The following is a 20,619-nucleotide window of genomic DNA, read 5'->3' as shown; positions in this document are numbered from 1 at the left end:
CTTGTGAACAAGTTCCCCATTTGTATTTTACTGACATCTGAGACTCTTATGTGGATAGGGTAGGGTAGGACTGAATATGGAACACTGATTCAAACCCAGATGTTTAGATCTCATTCTTGTATTTCTGGTCCACTCCCCCCATCATCAAGGAATCACACGTGTTTAAAGCGACATTTCTTATTATCCTCCAATAGAACAGACAGAACATGGCTCATTAGAAGCTGGGGAACAATTTTTAATCACATGGCTCCCGGGGTAGAGTATAGAATGTAGAACAACTGGCATGACTATCTCAGGTTATAGGATGGATGTTACAGTCATAGAGCAAACTCCCTGAGGTATCTTCTGGGAGAACTATTGAATCACCAGCAGCAGAAGGCATTTGGCAGGAGTGGGAATAAGCTATGTCCACATGGCACCTGGAGAATGTTCCCTGAAGCACTTGGGTCAGGTCCTCCAAAAAAAAAAAATCTTTTTTTTTTTTTTTTAATAGTACTGGAGATTGAACTTAGGGGCACTTAACCACTGAGACACATCCCCAGACCTTTTTATGTTTTTTATTTTGGGACAGGGTCTAAGTTACCGAGGACCTCACTAAGCTGCTGAGGCTAGCTCTGAACTCACAATCCTCCTGCCTCGGGCTTCCAATTCACTGTGATTACAGGCTTGAGCCACCATCCCTTGACTACAGAATGTCTCAACCCCAGCTCTCCCTTGAAGCTCTCTGCCTGCTTCCAATTCTAGTTTCCAGAGGGTCCAGACAGAGAAGCATTTTCTTGCTCAGGACTCATGACAAGATGAGCTTGATCTGTCAAGGATCACCCTGGAAATCTGTAGCTTCAGCTCCTTTGCCACCTGTCAATCTTTCATAAGAAGGTAAATGAGGCCATGGGCCTAACCCGCCTGCAGGAGCAAACCTAGGGTCTAACAATTCTCTCTGTTCAAGCCCTGGTGTTTTCTGGGCCAGACTCCACCATGCAGAGGGTAGATTGTGCTGGTAGGAGGACCCTCACTGGACCCATTTACAACCACTACATAAGAGCCTGAGTAGAGGGGACCCTCCATACTCTCTATTTAGTCATACTTCTTCTACTGAAAGCAGGGATCCCAGATCCTCTGATCATCTCCCAAAGGGACAAGCTATGAGATGTCATGACTTCTGAAACTCAATGTTACTTTTGCCAACCAATCTATGGAGCCTGCACAAATGGAAGCATCTCCTCCTCCCAGGCTACCTGAGACCCAAGATGGTGTGACAAGAATGCAGGTCTGTGCCAGATAGGGCATGTGCCTGGCAAGTCTGTTTGGATGGGACTGGATTTGTGGGAAATCAAGAAATGAGATGCAGGCTGGAGGATCCTTCTTCTATCCGGTGGACTGTCTCCAAGTCTTTGCTATTGACAAACTAGTTGGTTTCACTCACATCTCAGCAACAAAAACCTGTATTTAAGTGCTAATACTAGAGCTCTGGCCTGGAGAGAACAAGTCTGGCTAGAACTCACTTTGGGAGGTGGATAGGTGGAGGATACTTGGTTGGCTGAGGCTCAGGGGTTGGGCCCGGTTCACAGCACCCCTGGCAGTGGTAAGGCAGAGCTGGCTGCCAGCTCAAGCCTCCACCCTGGATTCACTCACTCCCATCTTGGCTCAGAACTTGCTGGGTCTCACCCAACGGTTCCTCCTCCTTCAAAAAGAAGCGAAGTGGAATCTGTAGGGATAAAACAGATGGCAAAAAAATGGAATTCAGGCCTTCCTCCATACCTTACCATAATTTTCACTCCCCAGTGGAGGCAGCCCCACAGGATTAGGTTGGCTCCTGGGCCAATGGCCTCTGGGAACCCAACGATAGGCTCAAATCCTTTCTAATAATACCTTTTCCTTTCCTCCACCAGCAGCTCTTACCTTGAAGGGTTTGCTTATCCCCACCACAGAATTCAGATTGTTGCTATAATAACAGAGAAGAAACTGATCCTCAGTCTCAGGGATATTGCTGATGTTCATGTACACCTGAAGGGAATGATGGATAGAAATGGTCAGTTCTAGGGCGCTTCCCAGCCCTTAGGGGTAATTTATCCAGCACTCTGTTCTTTCCAGAAGGCAGGACTGTTTAGACAAGCCCACCTGCTGAAAATGTACCTGGCTGTTGCATACAATGTGTCAAAATGCATTCTACTATAATGTATAACGAATTAGAACAAATTTTTAAAAATCGTAAATAAAAAATATACCTGGTTGAGGTTGTCACTGAAGGAGATCTGGTTGTCCCTGGCCCAGACATAGGACACGTAGTCATTAACATGGCGCATCCCCACCTATGGGGGAGGGAATTGGGTAGTCAGTAGTTGGGAAGGACATAGGACCTATAGAAAGGGAAGATGAGTCTCACTGATTGGGGGAAGATGGTCTTGCCATTATACTATCTTTCTTCCTTTCTTCCCTGCTAGCCCTTAGGACCTGTGAGATGGAAGACTAAGTTCTTCAGTGTCTCTGCTCAGTTCCCATGAGCCATCAGGAAGGATAGACCAGTGGCTATGGCTGGTAGGCTCCCCAATTTGCTCACACATCACCTTATATAGTCCAATCCAGTCCCAGGAGCTGCTGTGGAAGTTGGGGGTTGAGGAGTAGCTGACCAACATGTCGTTCTCCATGGTGCACAAGCCATCAGGCATCATGGTGATCAGTGGGACAGTCATCAACGGTTTCAGCTACAACAGGGAGGAGAAGCAGGTTGAAATTCAGTAACACTATTCCCTCCTCTAAGGCAACTGTTCCTCACTGTGCCCTTCCAATGCAGTACAGGGAGCAGGGATACCAGAGCGGGTGGGCACAGAATTTTGTTAAGTCTGTCCCAGCAGCAGAAGATCAAAGAAGGTGAGGTTTGAATTTTGGAGTTAGACCTGAGGTTGAATTTGGCTTCCCTGCTTACTAATGGTGTGAATGTAGGGCCAAAAAGAAAGGGCCAAAAGCTTGTGTGAGAAAGGGCCAAAAACTTGTCAGGGGAGTAGCTGGCCCTGCCAAGGAGAATGGGGTTGAGTGCCAGATGGGCGACACAAGGTGCCCAGTGCTAAGGGTGAAAGTGGAGGGAGAAGGGGATTTGCTGAGAGGTTTAAGAAAGAAGTCGGGCAGCTGTTCTCAGGCCTCCAAAGGTTCTGACCTAGAGGCCCAAACCCAATTTTGAGGCAGGGATGCTCTGATAAGAAAAGCTATTAAAACATGGAAGGGCACAATGATGTAGGAAAGAGAAACCAACATGAAAGCTTGAAGGCTGAGAGGGCAGCCAGCAGCTTGGAGGTCAGCACTGTCTTGGTTGTTTGTGAGATGGCAAGATACAGGGATGGAGGGAGTTCCTTCTGCAACTTGATCCAGATAGGTTTAAGACAAATAAAGGAAGTCCTACTTCACACAGTAGGTAATAAGCATAATGGAACTCATTAGTCCCAAGGGAGAGTACCAAGAGGAAACAGAAACCTATTCACAAAGGGCTTGAACATGTTTTTGACAGACAGAGCCATCAACGGCTCTGAAGAAGAGCTAGGATACCTGACCTGGGAGGGAGGGCAATCATGTCCTCCTACAGGTCTCCCCTGGGGGATTAGCTGACATTAGAATCCAGGCCTAGAGGGTTTGGGGATGTGGCCCAGCATAGTTTCTCCTCTATTGAGTGTAGGGCAGTCCAAGGGTTCACCTCTAAGTCAAAGGTGCCAGTGACAGGCTTATGGTCACTGATGCTGTACATCATGTGGCTGATGTAGCTCTTCAGAGATAGGGAGAAGTGAGTGACTGGCACATTGGGGGTAAAGGGTCTGGTCTGGGGTTGCCGTTTCAGCCTCCACAGAATGCGGTCAGTCCATGCAGGCTTGCGTCTTTTCTCACTGGAGGTGGAGAAGAATGGGGAGAGAAGAAAGGATTGGCATGACAACAGGAATATGCTTCCACAAGCTTGCTGGAGCCCCTAACTTCAAGGTCTACCACAGGCCACAAGACCCCTTAGCCATGGACCCTCTGAATAGGCCACTTTTTTACGAATCAGATTGTGACTCAGAAACATTCCATTTCTTTTTCTGTTTGTTTTGTTTTTTGGTACAGGGGATTGAATCCAGGGAAGCTTAACCACTGAGCCACATGCCCAGCCTTTTTTCCATTTTTATTTAGAGACAGGGTCTCACTGAGTTGCTTAGGGCCTTGTTAATTGCTGAGGCTTTGAACTTGCAATCCTCTTATCCCAGCCTTCTAAGCCACTGGGATTACCGGTGTGTACCACCATGCCCAGCAAAAACATTCCATTTCAAAGGTTTGCTTCTTTCCTCAACAAAAGCAGCAGAAGATCAAAGAAGGTGAGGTTTGGATTTTGGAGTTAGACCTAAGGTTGAATTTGGCTTCCCTGCTTACTAATGGTGTGAATGTAGGAAAGAGAAGCATTTGGGGAATGCTAACTAGATGCCTATAATCAATATCATTATCATTCACCATTTGTAATTTCCCCAAACATTTAGTAAATAGTAGAGCCAGGACTCAAGGCTCCAGGCAGCATGTCCACAGAGTACATTCTCTTCACCACTAACTCACCACTCTTAGGCCTCAGCTTCCTCATCTGCAAAATGGAAATAATAGTTGTTACCTCACAAGGTTGCTAAGATAATTAAATGACTGAAAGTGCATAAAATGTTTAGCACAATATTTGGTACAAAATAAATTCTCCACAACTTTGGCTAAAGCAGGAGGACTGCAAGTTTAAGGCCAGCCTCAGCAACTTAGCAAGATCTGTCTCCAAAAAAAAAAAAAAAAAAAAGTACTAGAGATGTAGCTTAGTGGTAAGAGCACCTCTGGTTTAATCCCCAGTACCAAAATAAACTTTCTGCAGACCTTGGCCATTGTGATTCTTTGTTCTCAAGTCAATTGAGGGGCTGGGGTTCTAACTTATTGGTAGTACATCCAGTACAGGTGAGGCACTGGGTTCAATCTTCAGCACCTCATAAAAATAAATAAATAAAATAAAGGCATTGTGTCCACCTACAACTAAAAAAAAAAAAAAAAATTAAGTCAATAGAGAGACCTACTACTCTTCACTTATCAGTCCCTGAGAAACATGCCCTGACACAAAGTACTTTCCTCCCCTAGGTAACTGAAGTCAAAGATGGTCTCTGAGCCCTTACTCAGCCCAGCCCAAGCAACTACTGAGTTGTTTGCTAAGGCCAGTTGAGCCCCCAAGCCCTGATCTCCAAATGGAGACCTTGATTCCAGAAATGTTTTGGGGGTAGGAAAGGAGAGAGATAGCTATATCTGGGTACCTCCCCTTTAGTGGATAATCATTTTTCTTGAATAAAAACCCTAGAGTAGTAGAGCCTGATCAGATGAATCCCTACTTTTAACACCTTTAAAAAATTGGTGGTGGCACATGACTGTAATCCCAGCTACTCAGGAGTCTAAGACAGATGATCACAAGTTCAAGACCAGTCTCAGCAACTTAGTGAGATCCTGTGGTCAAATAATATAAAAAGGACTTGGGTAAAGCTCAATACTAAAGCCTGTCATGTGGAAGGTCCTGGGCTTAATCCCCAGTACTATAAAGACCTTTAAGGAGTCTTCATTGCCTCTAGAATAAAGTATCCAAGTTGGTCCTTCAATGGGCTCAGGAGATTGACTTCGCCTGTACTACCTCGTCTCCCACTTTCCCTACACACATTCTACCCTGGCAACTCTCTCAAGCCTCTGGACCTTTGTGCTCATTTTTTTCCTACCTGGTATACCCTTCTTCACAAGGGAGAGTCCCAATTTCAACACTGCCTGTGATAAACTACCCCGACCTCACTTTCTGCATCCAAAGTATTTTATGCCAGTACTTACACAAGTACATTATATTGTAATTTTCTGTTTTCTAGTCAGCACATGACTTAGAGTGTTAACTCTAAAAACAAGGACTTGCTCTTAGAGCCTCCCGTGTATCTTCAGCATTAGTATAGACCCTGGCACATGGGTACTCATTGATTGTGCAACTGCAAAATGACAAATTCAATTTCTCTCCTTGAAATACTTATCCACATTCAAGGCCCTGAGTTTGGTCCTTCCTTGGCTCTGAAAAAAAAAAAAAAATACACCCATCTAATCTTTATTTTTGGCAGTGCTGGGCAATGCAGACACTCTATCACTGAGCCACATCCCCAGCTCTATCCATCCAATCTTAATGTATACAGTCCCATATATTCATAATCACTTCGAAACACTATTTTTGTATCTTGCTTTATTCAATTACTTTTTTGGGGGGGCGGGGGCAGTACTGGGGATTGAATCCAGGAATGTTTTACCACTGAGCTATATTATCCAGCTTCTTTTACTTTAAGACAGGGCCTCACTAAGTTGCCCAGTCTGACTTCAAATGTGTGATCCCCTTGCCTCAGCTTCCCAAGTTCCTGGGATTACAAGTATGTACTACCATGCCTTCTTGCTCAATTACTATTTTAATATTTGTGTGTTTGGTACTGGGGATTAAATCTAGAGCCTTGTGCATGATAGGCAATGCTAGACCACTGAGCCACATCCCCAGCTTTTTATTTTGAGAGAGTACTCATTGATTGTACAACTTCAAAACGACAAAATGCTCAGGCTAGTCCTGAACTTGTGATCTTCCTGCCTTAGCTTCCCCATTGGTAGAAATACATTTGTACACTACCAAAATCAGATCAATTATTATTAAAAATAAACATTTCCAGGGCTGGGAATATAGCTCAGTTGGTATAGTGCTTGCCTCTCATGCACAAGCCCTGGGTTCAATCCCTAGCACCAAAAAATAAATAAATAAATAAAAATAAAAAAACATTTCCAGTCATGTAAGCAGCAATAGTCTTCCAGCAATTGAGGAGGATAGCATCATGGTGAACTCAAGACTCCAGAATCAGACAAGCAATAGGAGAGTTCTATGCTGGTTATTCAGAGTTATGTGCCCTTAGGCAAGTGAATTCACCTCTCTACACCTCAGTTTCTTCAACTCTAAGATGGAGTGACAACAGAACTTACTTCAAAGACCAATCATGATGATTAGAGATTAAAGCACATCAAGAGAGTGGTCAAGAAGCATTAACTCTGGATAAACCACAGTCTGCGTGTTGGATCTTTGCATCATTTCCAGACTTGGAAGAGTGTTCAGAGGTTACTGAACATTGATTGCATTCCCATTCCAGGGACTAAATGCCTAGCAATGCTTAAAACCCTAGTAATGAACTATACTAATGTACATTCTGTCATTCAAAGCATCCCCACTCTCCAACTTCCCTGTAATGGTTAACAGTCAGATCTGTTGTCCCATTGGGAGCTTTCCCAAATTCTGACCACAGCCTGTCTCTCCTGCCTGTCCCTTTTTTTCATGAGCTGGTCCAGGCTCATCATTGGGTACCTGTATTGTTCATTATTTCTATCAAGATTTACTATATGTCAGGCAACTGAGGGAAATGATACATAGGATTGGCAAGAGTTTTCTTTCTTTCCTTCTTTATTATTATTTTCATGGTACTGATGTTTGAATCCAGGAGTACTCTACCACAGAACTACACCCCCAGTCTGTTTTATTTTTTGATCAAGTTAAGTTGCTGATGCTGGCCTTGAACTTGCCATCCTTCTGCATCAGCCTCCTGAGTTGCTTGGATTATAGGTGTATGCCATCACTCCCGGTGAGTTAAAAAAAATTTTTTACGTTTATTTTTTAGTTGTAGTTGGACACAATACCCTTATTTTATTTATTCTTATATGGTGCTGAGAATCAAACCCAGGACCTTGTGTGTGCTAGGCAAGCACTCTACTGCTGAGCCACAACCCCAGCACCCCCATTTTTTTTGGTGGTGCTAGGAATTGAACTGAGAGCCTTGTACATGGTAGGTAAGTACTCTACCACTCAGCCATACCCGCAACCCACATAGATGGCTTTTAAGTGTCTCACTAAACTCTGAGCCATAGTTAACCCATCAGGCACTTAATGTTTCTGGGACCCAAGACTTAATGAGATTTGATCATAATATCTTCTGCTTATTGCCTGTGGAGAGGCTGTCTGTATTAATAACGGCAACTGTAACAAAACCCTAGTGCAATCCCTGACTCTAACAGCATTTCCTGCCTGCCCTGCCCTCAGCTCTTTCACCCTCCTGTAATAGAGCTGATCTCGTTTCTCATTACATCTTGGCTCAGGGACATTGTAGTGGCTTGTCAAAGCTACATATCATGCCCTGCATACAAGTCACCCATAGTCATTTTGTACACCCAGATAGGCCAGGATCTCTGATGAGTCAGTCTCCCCTCAGGCATCTCTTATCAGTGCTGCAGACTTGAGTGCCTGCCCCTCTTCCTACTGTCAACCTTGTTAACTCCTTCAAGGTACTCTCTTTAGCCAGGTACAGTGGTATATGTTAATAATCCCAGTGATTTGAGAGACTAAGGCAGGAGGATTGCAAGTTCAAGTTCAAGTATATGCTAATAATCCCAGTGATTTGAGAGACTAAGGTAGGAGGATTGCAAGTTCAAGGCCAGCATAGACAATTTATTAAGATCTTGTCTCAAAATTAAAAAAAGAAAAAATGGGGGAGGGTTGTGGGGATGTGGCTCCTTGATAGAGCACTTGGTAAAGTAAGACCTGGGTTCCATTCCTAGCACCACAAAAAAAAAAAAAAAAAAGATATTTTTCTTGACAAATGTGATCAAACCTCACTAGCTACAGCTGCCAGTCTCCTTTGGCATTTCCGTAGAGTTCTAGAAACCTCCTGGCTAACTCCTGGGCTTCATAGCATTTGTCTAGATCTCCCTGATAGACTGATTTAATTACCATGACTTTTCCTTTTGTCCTTTCAAATACATGTTAGGCACTGCCTCATATCAGGGGTATCACAAATCAGATTCACTCTCTGGTCTTTGGGCATTCATAGGAAATAAGAAAAGCAAACTGCATCTTAAATGCACTATTAAGGCTGGGTGTGGTGGCATACCTGTAATCCCAGCAACTGGGGAGGCTGAGGCAGGCAAGAGTTCAAAGCCAGCCTCAGCAAAAGCAAGGTGCTAAGCAACTCAGACCCTGTCTCTAAATAAAATCCAAAACAGGGCTAAGGAGGTGGCTTAGTGGTTGAGTGCCCTGAGTTCAATCCCTGGTACCACCCTCCCCCCCCAAAAAAAAAAAACATAAAAAAAAAAGAATTATGCTAAGGACCAGGTATGGTAGCACACACCTGTAATCCTAGCAGCTGGAGATGTGGCTCAGTGGTTAAGTGCTTCAGGGTTCACTTCCTGATACTCCCCACTGCCCCCACACACCAAAAAAAAAAAAAAAAAAAAGCTAAGGGATGCAGGTAAAGCCATCTTCTTATTTTTTTAATGTTTTTTTAAGTTGTAGATGGACACAATATGCTTCATTATTTATTTATCTATCTATCTATTTATTTATTTATACGTGGTGCTGAGGATCGAACCCAGGGCCTCATGCATGCAAGGCAAGTGCTCTCCACTGCCCCATATTCTTATTTTTAGATACTAGGAACTGAAACCAGATGGGCTTTTACCACTGAGCCACATCCCCAGCCCTATTTATATTTTATGTATTTATTTATTAGAGACTTGTGATCCTTCTGCCTTAGCCTCCTGAGTTACTGGGATTATAGGCATATGCCTGGCTGGCAAAGCCTTTTGCACAATAACTAGTAAATAGTTAGTGCTTAACAATGTCATTCACAATAAGTAATAACGTATCTACCTTGTCCTTATTAAGTATTTGCTGTCCTGACTCCGCCCTCTTTTGCTGTTGCTGGTCCTCGAACTGGCTATGCACTTGCTCTGCCAGAGTTATACCCCAGTCCTTAGCTATGAATTCTGAGGTATGAGAGGTTAGAGGAAAGCATTATGGAGTCTAGATATTTAGGTATGAACTGCAGCTCACTCAATAGCTGAGCCACTTGGGGGCTTTTACCATATTTGAACCTATCTACCTTGTCAGATCCTGCCAACTACTGCAGCCCAGACCCAGTCACTTGGTTGTCTCCTATGGTACCCTAGGGGAAGGAGGGAAAGGGGTGCTTGGCCACAGGGCAAGTGAAGTGTTGACTTTCTTTTTTTCTTTACAGTGCTGGGATCAAACCCAGGACTTTGCAAATGGTAGATATGCACCCTACCACTAAGCTGTATCTCTAGCCTGCAAGTGAAGTTTTGAAGTCCAATGGTAGAGGTTCTGACCTCCAAGACCCCAGCCAATTCCACTAAGGCCATACAGCTTCCATTTTGGTTCTCATTTCCAATGGATGGCTGCAGAGAATGGCAGTCTCTTTGAAGCTGTGGTGCTGCCAGTCAGCCAGAGCCTTTTTTCTTTTTTAAATACTTTTTTAAATTGTAGACAGACATAATACCCTTATATTATTTGTTTTTATTAGGTGCTGAGGATCGAACCCAGACCCTCACCCATACAAGGCAAACGCTCCCCCAACTAAGCTACAACCCCAGCCCAGAGCTGGTACCAATCAATCCCTGGTAAGACTGCCCTCTTACCTCCTTTTCTGCCTGCTCTTTTGTCCAGGCTGGGCTCTGTCTGCAGTGTTCACTGCCTCTTCTTGTGTGATCATGGCCCCACCCCATCTTGCTTCACACTCCTGAAATAGCTCACCCTCTCTCCCTTTCTTGGTGAGAACATTCTGGCTTGGCCATACCACTTCCAGAATCATGCCTGGAGTTCTATCTTTTGCTCTGGTCTGCTGTGGAGATAACCTGTTCACTCCTTAACTTCCAGGAAACTGGGCTGCCCTGCAAGCAACTTCTACCTGCCTCATAAGACACTCCTGCTAAAAGGAATGAAGAAGCTGCTCCAGTGAAACAAATAACCTCAAAGTGTGTAAGGGGTTCTTTTCTTCAAAGAGATAAGTCCATGCCCTAAATTGGGTTAAGAAACTATTTCCAGATTGCTTTTTTGCCCCTCTGACTAATTCTATTTGGTAGTTACCTGGTCCCTTCTCAGTTTCTTAGAAAGGAATTCAGTAAAACTACCACCTGAAGACATGAATCTCAAAATAACAATTGCAGTATACTGTTATAATCCCTATTTTATGGATGACAACACTGAGGCTTAAACCTTTTTAGAGACTTTGACCTTGCTCAAACTCATATCCTGGCAAAGGCGGTACTGTACAGTGCAACACTACATATACTGTTTCTGTATTGTTTCCCATGAAATTCTCCACTGTTTATCTCCTCACATAGGAACTGGCCTGCTCACAGGTTGGGGAAGGAATGCTTAATGCTAGTAACTGGTAACTGGCTGAACCAAGTTTTCTGCAAGCTGTCTGGGGACCAGAAGGCCCTAGAAAGAGAAGGCAAGGACTCCCAGAGTATTGAAATACACTCCCTCCTAAGTCAGGGCAGACTCCACCCTTTCCTCCCACCCTTCCTCCCCGCTCCCCTTGTGAGCACTGGCTTTCCTTCCTGCTCTCCCTGAGGACCATCTGCATCAGCTTCCACTGTCAGCAGGCAGTGCCTCATGTGGGAGGTAGGAGGTGTCTCTCCTGAGGTGATGGCTGGGTCTAGTTCTGCTTTCCTAATTCTTCTATTCTGGGCAGCTCCCACAGGCACTGGGACTGACATAATTTGGGCACCCATTTCCTCCTCACCTGGTGTCATAGTTGTTGGAGTTCCTATCAAACTTGTAGGTGGGTGGGAAGAGCAGAGGGCCCTCCTGGAACTCCCTGAGCAGCGGGTCATGTTTCTTGGCAATGGTGAGCTGCAGATGAAGACACAGTCCTCATCTCTCCACAGTCTTGACCCAGTGGCTCAGCCCCATATTCCATTTTCTCACTGCCCCAGTGGCTACCTCAGTGGCCCACCCCAACACCCAGGGAGCAGGTCAATCCTGACCCCACAGGCCCAGGGGAGGCAGATGCCAGCTACTTCCTAGTCCTTGGACTATAGGAAGCAGGCTTTGAATTCCACCTATCTGGAAGTTACTAGTAGGTTTATGTCAGAAGGAAACCTGGGATAGCCATGGTTCCCCAAAGGAGTGATATTGCATCCTCTAGGGGGCAAATAAGGCTGGGGCAAGGAAAGACAACAGGGATATGAGTGGGCTAGGAATGCAAGGACATGCAAGGTGTGTGATTATAGGGCCATGGCAGGCCAAAGGACTTCTGGCTCTCTATTCTAGAGCACATGAGCCTCCTCCAGGCAAAGATTAGGCACTGAAAAGATGGCTGTCCCACCCCAGGTGTGAAGCCCTGCTAGCCAAGACTCACCTCCCCAACTGCTGGCTGTCTACAGAGGGGGGTGGGGGTGGGAGGAGACCACCCCCCAGGGAATCTGAGCAAAGTTCTCTGTAGAGTATATATGGACCTCCACATGGGCTCAGATTAGATACCTGCTCTTTCTCCCACAGGTCACTGTAGCACTGATTTTTTATGGATTGCCGAACAAAGTGCAACCCAAAATCCTCGATCCGGAAGTTCATGTCTCCGAACCAGAGAATGAGGCTTCAGAAAGAAAGGAGGGCAGCTTGAGGGTTTGAACAAGGTGAGCAAATGGAGAGCAACAGGTGGCATGGGTCTGCTCAATACAAGGGGGTGCTACAGAGTAGAAAGCTTCGGGGGTAAATGAAAAGCCAGATGCTAGACGATCAGGCCAAGACAAAGATATGTGGGGTCAAGCAGGACCTCTTTTTTTCAGGGGCGTTCTACTGCCAAGCTACATACCCAGCCTTTTTTTCAATTTTGAGACAGGGTATTGATAAATTGCTTAGGACCTCACTAAGTTGCTGAGGCTGGCTGTGAATTCGTAATTCTCCTGTCTCAGCCTCTCAGGTGTGTGCCACTAGGCCAAGCTAGTAGAACTATTCTAGATTATCATCATTCAAGCTGAAAAGACCAGTCTAGGGGAGCATATGGCAAATATGGAGCAGACTCTGGCCCTCCCTTCCTCTTCCTCTATTGGCTATCAGGTCAGGCTGAAAAACAGCCCTCCTGGTAACCTCAGGGACCCCAAGCTTCTTGATCTGGGATGTTTAGAAACGTGCAGGGTTTCCAGGCAGAACAGAGGGGCTGAAGGAAGGGGACCTCAGGCAGGCAAAACTGGGTGGGACAGCAGATGAGAAATCAGCAGAAGGGGGAGAGAGGGTGGGAGATAAAGCACTACTGACTGGCTGGGGGTAGATGATGCTAGCCTGGGTTGGTGTAAGGGAGAGGGCAGGGGTGACAGTTTGCAGCTCCAGGCTCACTCATGGTCCAGGATGTTGGGGATTTTATGTCCCTCAAAATTCTGCATCTCTAGGATCCGGTCAAAGTGCTCCAGTCGCTGGTCATTGTTGGCCACATGGGGAGGCAGGTGGCAGTTGATGATGCTGACATAGTAGCCATACAGTTTCAGGCAGATGATGACTCCCCCTTTGTTCCCCTGGTAGGAGAGGTGGAAAGAAGGGTGGGAAGCTACTCTGGGTAGCTTTTCCCATCCTAGACCCAAGGGGAGATAGTCTCACCTCCTCCAGAGGTAGACATGCAGATTCCCAGTGTAATCTCTCCACTCAGAGAGCCCAGTCCACCCAGCCAGGGGTCTTAGAGATGCCCATCCCCTGAGGTATGAGAATGAATATGCAAGGTGCTGGGCTGGATGGGGCACCAGAATTCACCAGGATTCACTTTATTTTCTCTTTCTTCTGTCCAGTTCTAAAGCTCTTAGCTCTCCCAGTTCATGCCTCACATAACAGCTCAGTCCTTACCCAGTACCCGTAAAAGCCAGTAGGAGTGGTTTTTGTAGAGAGGATCTGGATGTAGGGCAAATGTTGATACTTGGCAAACACCAGTAAGAGGAGTCCCTGCATGCGGACATAGGAGATCTGCAGGAGAGGGCAAAGGTCATTTATTAAACTACACACACCAAGTTCATCCCTGGCAGACCTGGGGCTAGGGGCTCTAGAAAGCCCCAAGCCCCACACAAAACCCTAACCTGGGGTCTATGGTATGCAAGTTTAAGACTCAGACTTTCACTCCTTTCCATTCTTTCCCCCAGCTACCAAATGGTGCATTCTGGGAGCTGAAGTTTTAGCTTTTGCTCCTGGTCCTGGAGGTGGAAAGGAGAGAAGATAAGGCTGCCAGAGTACCCTACTATCAGGAGGGCACGAATCTTCAGTCCCAGCCCCACACATGCCTAGATAATCCTCTCACTGATGCTGACCTGAGATTCTTTGGGTACCTGGATGTCTCTCATCCTATTTTCTCATTGATAAAGCAAGAATAATATTACATCATAGAAGCTGTGGAGGTCATCTGATAGCTATTCTCTTTTTGTTCAAGAATTTTTAAAAGTAAATGCAGGGAAGGAATATGAGAGATACTTCTAGAGTGCTGGAAACACTTTGTTTTAGGTTTTTTTTTTTTTTTTTTAAACCAGGAGTTGAACCCAGGCATGCTTAACCACTGAGGAACATCCCCAGACCTTTTTATTTTATCTTATTTTAAAATTTTTTATTTGTTTTCATTAGTTATACATGACAGTAAAATACATTTATGTACTTTGATATATCATACATAGAGGGGATATAATTTCTCATTTTCTGAGTATACATATTGTAGAATCATTATTGGCATGCAGTCACACATATACATAAAGTATTAATGTCTGTTTCATTCTACTATCTTTCCTATTCCCACATCCCTTCCCCTCTCCTCCCTTCACTTCCCTTTACCTAATCTAAGGTAACACTATACTAGCCCTTTTTATTTTAAGACAGGATCTCCCTAAGTTCCTTGGACCTTGCCAAGTTGCTGAGGCTGGCTTTGAACTTACGATCCTCCTCCCTCAGCCTCCTGATCCACTGGGGTTACAGGCACGTGCCACCACACCCAGCTAACATTCTGTATTTTGATTTAGCTGATGGTAATACAGGTATGCGTACTCACGTAAAAATTCACCAAAATGTATAATCATTTCTGCACACATTCCTGTACACATTCTCACTCAGTTAAAAAACCCTAAGGAAAGGCTATAAAAAGTAAACTATAGATTGTGTATAGTCAGACATTCATAAAGGTAATGCACAGGGGAGGACAGTAAGTACAGAGGACATGTACTCTCAGGTTGGGGAGAATTACTAACATCTACTGAAGTACTTCATATCTCTTTGCCAACTTTCTAAGTAATCATTGTCCTTGCTTTGCAGATATGGGACTTAGATTCAGAGAAGCTAAGGAACACGCAGGACTTTTCCAGGATTGCCAAAATACCCATCATATGTGGCTGCAGGAGAGGGGTGGGAATGGGTCACTGCCAGTGACCTTCTCTCTTAGGTTCAGGCTGTCTACACCCACCACCCGAGTAGCTGTTTCCGGAGCATGAGGTGCAGAGGCCAAGGAGGAAATCCCCGGGTGGGGAGCGTGTACTGGAGCCTTCCAGGAATTATGAAACTTGATCCCGCAGGCCAGGAGCCCTAACTCAGTGGAGGAGTCAAAGCGGTGGAACCCCCAACTCAGGAGTGAGCAAGAGAGGAATCAGAACCTGAAGCTGCTGCAAATGGAGTATATATGACAATATAAGTAAGGACAGGGGTAGACTATGAGGCGCTGACTCCCAGGGTCAGGACAGCAGCCAAGAAACCGATAAAGATTCAGGAAAGATTCAGCTTCAATCCTAGCCCACAGAGCATATTTGGCCCACTAAGTTTTACCAAAATGAAGAGGCTACTTTTTGTGAAGAAGCAGCAGGAAGTAGGGGGCAGGGAGGATGGAGTGGGGGCAGGATAGGATCAAACTGGAAGAAAGGGTGGGACCATGGGGAAAAACAGGAGGCTTCTAGAGGAAGCTGCAGTTGGAGGAAATGAAGTAGGAGGAGCTGAAGAAGGGACTGACAGGAGGTGGCTGGGAGCCCTGGAACAGCAAAGGAATTAGTCCCAGGCTTCTCCACCTATGACTGTCAAATCCATACTTGAAGAACAGGCTGTAAACAAGGCTTGCCTGTCTACCTGTATTCATGCCTAGAGGAAGGAGAGGCATCCATTTTGAGTGCCTGCCTTCAGGCTGGCCTCCCAACCTAAGGAGAGCACATGGGTGGAATGGGTTGTATCCCTGCCACAAGCTGAGCTAATTTCCTTGGCTTAATTCCATCATACCAATCCCTTGCCAGTTAGCCAAGGCACAAGGAGGCTTGTAGTCTTGAGAAGGGAGTGGGTAATAAGAGAATTGGTTCTGCCCTCTGTGAGGAGTTGACTCCAAGACTGCAGGAAGAGGTCTCTAGATAGATTTGGAGGGAAGCAAGGGCTAAGTTGCTGGCATTTTCTAGCCTATGCAGGAAGTCTAAGCCTTATAGTCCCTTTTCCTTGAAAGGACACAAACCTTTTCTCTAGCACTCTCAGGCAATTGAGGGTCACAGAATTCATTCATTTTTCTTTCTTTCTTTTGGCAGTAATGGGGACTGAACTCAGAGTTTTGCATATGTGAGGCAAGTGTTCTACCACTTAGCCACATCTCTTCACAAGTAACAAAATTAATTCTGAGAAATGACAGCTACTCAGAGGAGGGAACAGAGAATTCTGGCATTTTCAGAAGCTGTGATCTAGGTGCTTTGAAAGGGAACATGTTTCAGGTGTGCAAGGCAGAAATAAGAAGAACAGCAACCTAAAGCCTTCCTATGGATTCTCCCAAAATATACTGGTTTCTTAGATCAAGAGCCTTTTCCCCCATACCTATCTCCCCTCTCTTAATCTGTAGGCCCCTGGGAATCTGACATACATGTCTCTTATAAAATCAGAGGACTCCTTCTGATATTAGTAGGTTAGCCATGGGATACCTGTCAGTCTTAGAGCTCACTAGTATAGCAACAAAATGTAGTAGTTAGAACATGGATGATGAAGTTTGGACCTGGATTCAGGTCCCAAATAGCCCATGTGATTCCTTAATTCACTCCTTCCTGTTGTCCTTTGTTCCTCCCTCCCTACCTTCCTGTTCTGTGCTGAAAATTGAACCCAGGGCCTCATACATGCTAGGCAAGCACTCTACTGCCAAGGTATATCCCAATCCCTTTTTTATTTAGAGATAGAGTCTTGCAAGGCTGGCTTTGAACTTGAGATTCTCTTGCCTCAGCCTCCTGAGTAGCTGGGATTACAGGCATGTACCACCTTACCTGGCTAGCCCATGTGATTTCTGCGCTTTAGCTTTATCTGTAAAACAATCCCATCTCAAGAGTTGTTCAGATTTTTTTTTTTCCTTTGTGGTGCTGGGGACTGAACCCAGGGCTTTGTGCATGTGAGGCAAGCACTCTACCAACTGAGCTATATCTCCAGCCCAAGTTGTTCAGAGTTTAAAATAAAGTATGTACTTGAATCAAATTGTGAAATATGATATATCAAGAACTATGTAATGTTTTGAACAGCCAACAATAAAAAATTAAAAAAAAAAAAAATAAAGTATGTAAAGAGTTTATTTATTTATTTTAAAGAGAGAGAGAGAGAGAGAGAGAGAGAATTTTAATATTTATTTTTTAGTTTTTGGCAGACACAACATCTTTGTTTGTATGTGGTGCTGAGGATCAAACCTGAGCCACATGCATGCCAGGCGAGCGTGCTACCGCTCGAGCCACATCCCCAGCCCAAGAGTTTATTTATAATGTGCTGAGCACAATGGTGCACACCTGCAATGCCAGTGCCTTGGGAGGCTGGGGCAGGAGCATCACAAGTCCAAGGCCAGCCCTGGCAACTTAACAAGACCCTCAACAACTCAGGGAGACCCTGTCTTAAAATAAAAAGGCCTGGGGATGTAGCTCAGTGATAAAGTCTCCCAGGGTTCAATCATCAATACCAAAAAAAAAAAAAATTCTATAATTACTAGCAATTATTAACTCAGAGATTTTAGTCTGGGAAGTGAGTAGAGTGTGCAAGGGTGGGCACTGAGGTATTAATAAGCCCTGCTGTTCCTCCACTAAGAAATTTCCCAAGGTGACAAATATTTAGGTGTGAAACTAACCTCTGGAGTCCTAGCTTATATCTAGGTATCTTGGAAAGGCAAAGACAGGCAGGAGCCCCGGGGAGTCAGAAGCACAATTTTAATAAATGAGAAAAAGCATGAAAGGTTGAGTAGGTGTAAGAGGAATACATCAGAACATTTGGGGATCAGAGGAGGTGAGACACATTTCTTAATTGCCCATGAACTTGTATGTTACCTTAATGAAGTTGAGAGGGGAAAGTACATCCATGAAGAAACTGCTCCATGGGTCTTCAAAGGCAGTGTCAGAAAGGCGGCTTATGATCCCAGAGTTCATTTCCTGCAAACTGACCATCCCAGGTTAGAAACTCATTCCGTAGCCTGAAGAATACTGCCTCTGTCATAGTCATTCAGTACTGCCCCAGCAGACTTTCAAGTTCTGGGTTCTGATGAGCATGATTTCTCTTTCTCCCAGCTGTCCTGTTACTGACGTTCAACCCTTGGCGATTGCCGACCCCGGATAAGAAACATGAAACTGGCTCCAATGAGGCTTAAAGTTCTTTACCTTTAGATTCCAGAGTAAGGGAGGACAGGTTACAGAAATTCCCCAGAGAGAGAGAGAGGAATGGGTAAAGGAGCCCTGAAGACACCTACCCAATAATATATATGTCCAGATTCATATCTTGTTTGTTCAGCTGAAGCAGGTCACTGAGGTCTAGAGGGGGTGCTGCTGAGGCTACATTCCACGTCACAACATGTACACTGTGGAAGGGATGAAAAGAGAAGTCATGGAGAAATGGGGGTTAAGACCTTGTCAAGATAATGGATGGGGTCTAGGCATGCTAATAGCTGCATCATAATCCATTGCAGTAATAATGGAAAATGTGTTTCTATGTCTTCTGGTGGTAGCAAAATGAACAAAGAACTACATAAGCTCTTCATCTTCATTTTTGTTCCCTGAAGCAGGAATCTCTGCTCTGAACTGGCTCTTCCATACAGGCCCAGAGCTGTGCATACCTAGCAACACTGCCACTGCTAACAGCAGAGATGACAAAGGGAACTCAAAGACTTTTAGTCAGGGGAAGAGATGAGGGGCACTGAATAGCCAGCCATTTATTAATCCATCAGCTCCTTCAGCCATCCATGCTTCAGCAATCATCAATGGCTCAGTCAGCAACTTCCTATCCCCACTCCTCAACCAAGGGGTTCCTAAGATCACCAGGAAAATCCTGGGAGTTCAACTGTACCTGGTGATAAGCCTCATGATTATAAAGACAGGGAAATTTAAAAAACAACAGAGATAACACCACATTCCCTTCCTTGCTCCTTCCTAACAAATTCATGGAGCACAACAAATCTTGCCAAGCCCATCAGGGAGCCTAAGGAGAAGCTTCTAAATAACAGGTTTCTCAACATCTCTCTATAAACTACCCTCTCTTGAAAAAGTCATCAGCTGGTTAACATTCTCCATCTCAGCTCCATAAGAATTCCAGGGAAACAAGAGAATATCAGTGGCTCTCAAAAACACTACATCCCATCAGAAGCTCAAAGGAGGTAAAGAAATCTCTTAAAGGGAAGTTAAAGCAACATTCCAAGGATGCCCAGACTGTGCTAAGTACAGAGCAAGCAGGAACTGCAGACCCTGCAGAGACCAAGAACAGCCACCAAGCCTCCTGTGAATCCCAGGAACACTGTGAGTATGAATACCTTCAGCAGTTAAAGATCTGGAATGGGGGTAGGGGTTAAGAGGGGTAGATGGAAGAGAAAGGCAGGTTGTTCCAAAACATCTGTTCTCCACCAGACCCTGTTCTTAGAACATGACTTGAAGAAATTCTTGGCCAGCTTAAAGCTATGAACATAAAATACAAAACCCTCTCTATGAAAATAAAATACAAAACCCACATTCTCAAGAACTTTGAGATTATATACTTGAATTGTTTATTATCTCCCCCTGCTGTTCAACAAAGGATTAAGGAAGGCAAAGCCTCCTGTTTTCCCAGGGACTTGTTCTAAGTGGATGAAGAACAAAATTCTTGTCCCCACTCTTGATGATTAGCAGCAAATCCATGCATCGTGACTTACACTACATGGTGATTAGCTTTGTTCCTCCTGAAAGAGCAAGCATAAGACCAGGCTTCACTTCACTAAAAGATCTTACCTAAATCTGATTTCGGATTTCCGGAGGTCATAATGGGATCAGGCAGATCCCATGGTCTATGTGCTGATGACAAGCAGGATCAAGATTTCTACCCTAGAACTGAGTGGCAAATGCCTTAGTATGTCCTTAATTAGCCCAACACAGCTGTCTGCCTGCTCCAAAAACCAACAGGGCACATGAATGGGAAGCCCCTGCAGGAGCGAGCTCGACCGTCTACGTTGAGAGGACGTGCGAGGCTCGGACCCAATCTATTCCATTGGACACTGGCCTAATAGAATTTGAGAGAGCCTCCGAATCAAGCCAGTCGTGTAGCTCTGGCCTCTTCCTTCCTGCTCTGGTTCCATCCCCTAAGCCCGCAGTCCCGATTGGGTTGAAAGCAACAATCCCCTGCCGGAGCGGGCCGACCTGCTCCCTTGCGTCCTTCTCACCTAAGCTTCTCTCTTTTCTTCCCAGGCATCTTCCGCAGGTTCAAGGCCGCCATCCCCACGCTATGACCCGGCGGGCTCGCGTCTCCTTTCCCCAGCAGATCCCAGCCAGGGAAGCCCCTCTAGAGGCTGGTCTTGC

General features: G+C 45.1%; 1 protein-coding gene across 2 annotated transcripts; it reads right to left on the bottom strand.

Annotated features, from left to right (window-relative positions):
* Positions 1–214: 214 nt before the first annotated feature.
* Positions 215–20,613, bottom strand: Inpp5k (inositol polyphosphate-5-phosphatase K). Of its 2 annotated transcripts, XM_027924404.3 has the most exons (12): positions 20,484–20,613; positions 18,552–18,659; positions 18,136–18,244; positions 13,706–13,822; positions 13,208–13,383; positions 12,356–12,467; positions 11,616–11,725; positions 3,683–3,869; positions 2,565–2,702; positions 2,226–2,309; positions 1,900–2,004; positions 215–1,705 (listed from the first exon to the last, which is right to left on the bottom strand). In XM_027924404.3, exons 1-12 carry the CDS (start codon positions 20,534–20,536, stop codon positions 1,625–1,627), a joined length of 1,380 nt encoding a protein of 459 aa, XP_027780205.1. In that variant the 5' UTR covers positions 20,537–20,613; the 3' UTR covers positions 215–1,624. The 2 variants fall into 2 exon arrangements, with proteins under 2 accessions (XP_027780205.1, XP_027780206.1); XM_027924405.2 differs by lacking the exon at positions 20,484–20,613 and having other exon boundaries at positions 18,136–18,237; positions 18,552–18,639.
* Between the last annotated feature and the right edge of the window lie 6 nt (positions 20,614–20,619).

This window comes from Marmota flaviventris, chromosome 17 (genome assembly GCF_047511675.1).
Source record: "Marmota flaviventris isolate mMarFla1 chromosome 17, mMarFla1.hap1, whole genome shotgun sequence".
Classification (NCBI taxonomy): Eukaryota; Metazoa; Chordata; class Mammalia; order Rodentia; family Sciuridae; genus Marmota; species Marmota flaviventris.
The sequence above is the reverse complement of the archived record's forward strand: the minus strand, read 5'-3'. Positions and strand labels throughout refer to the sequence as shown.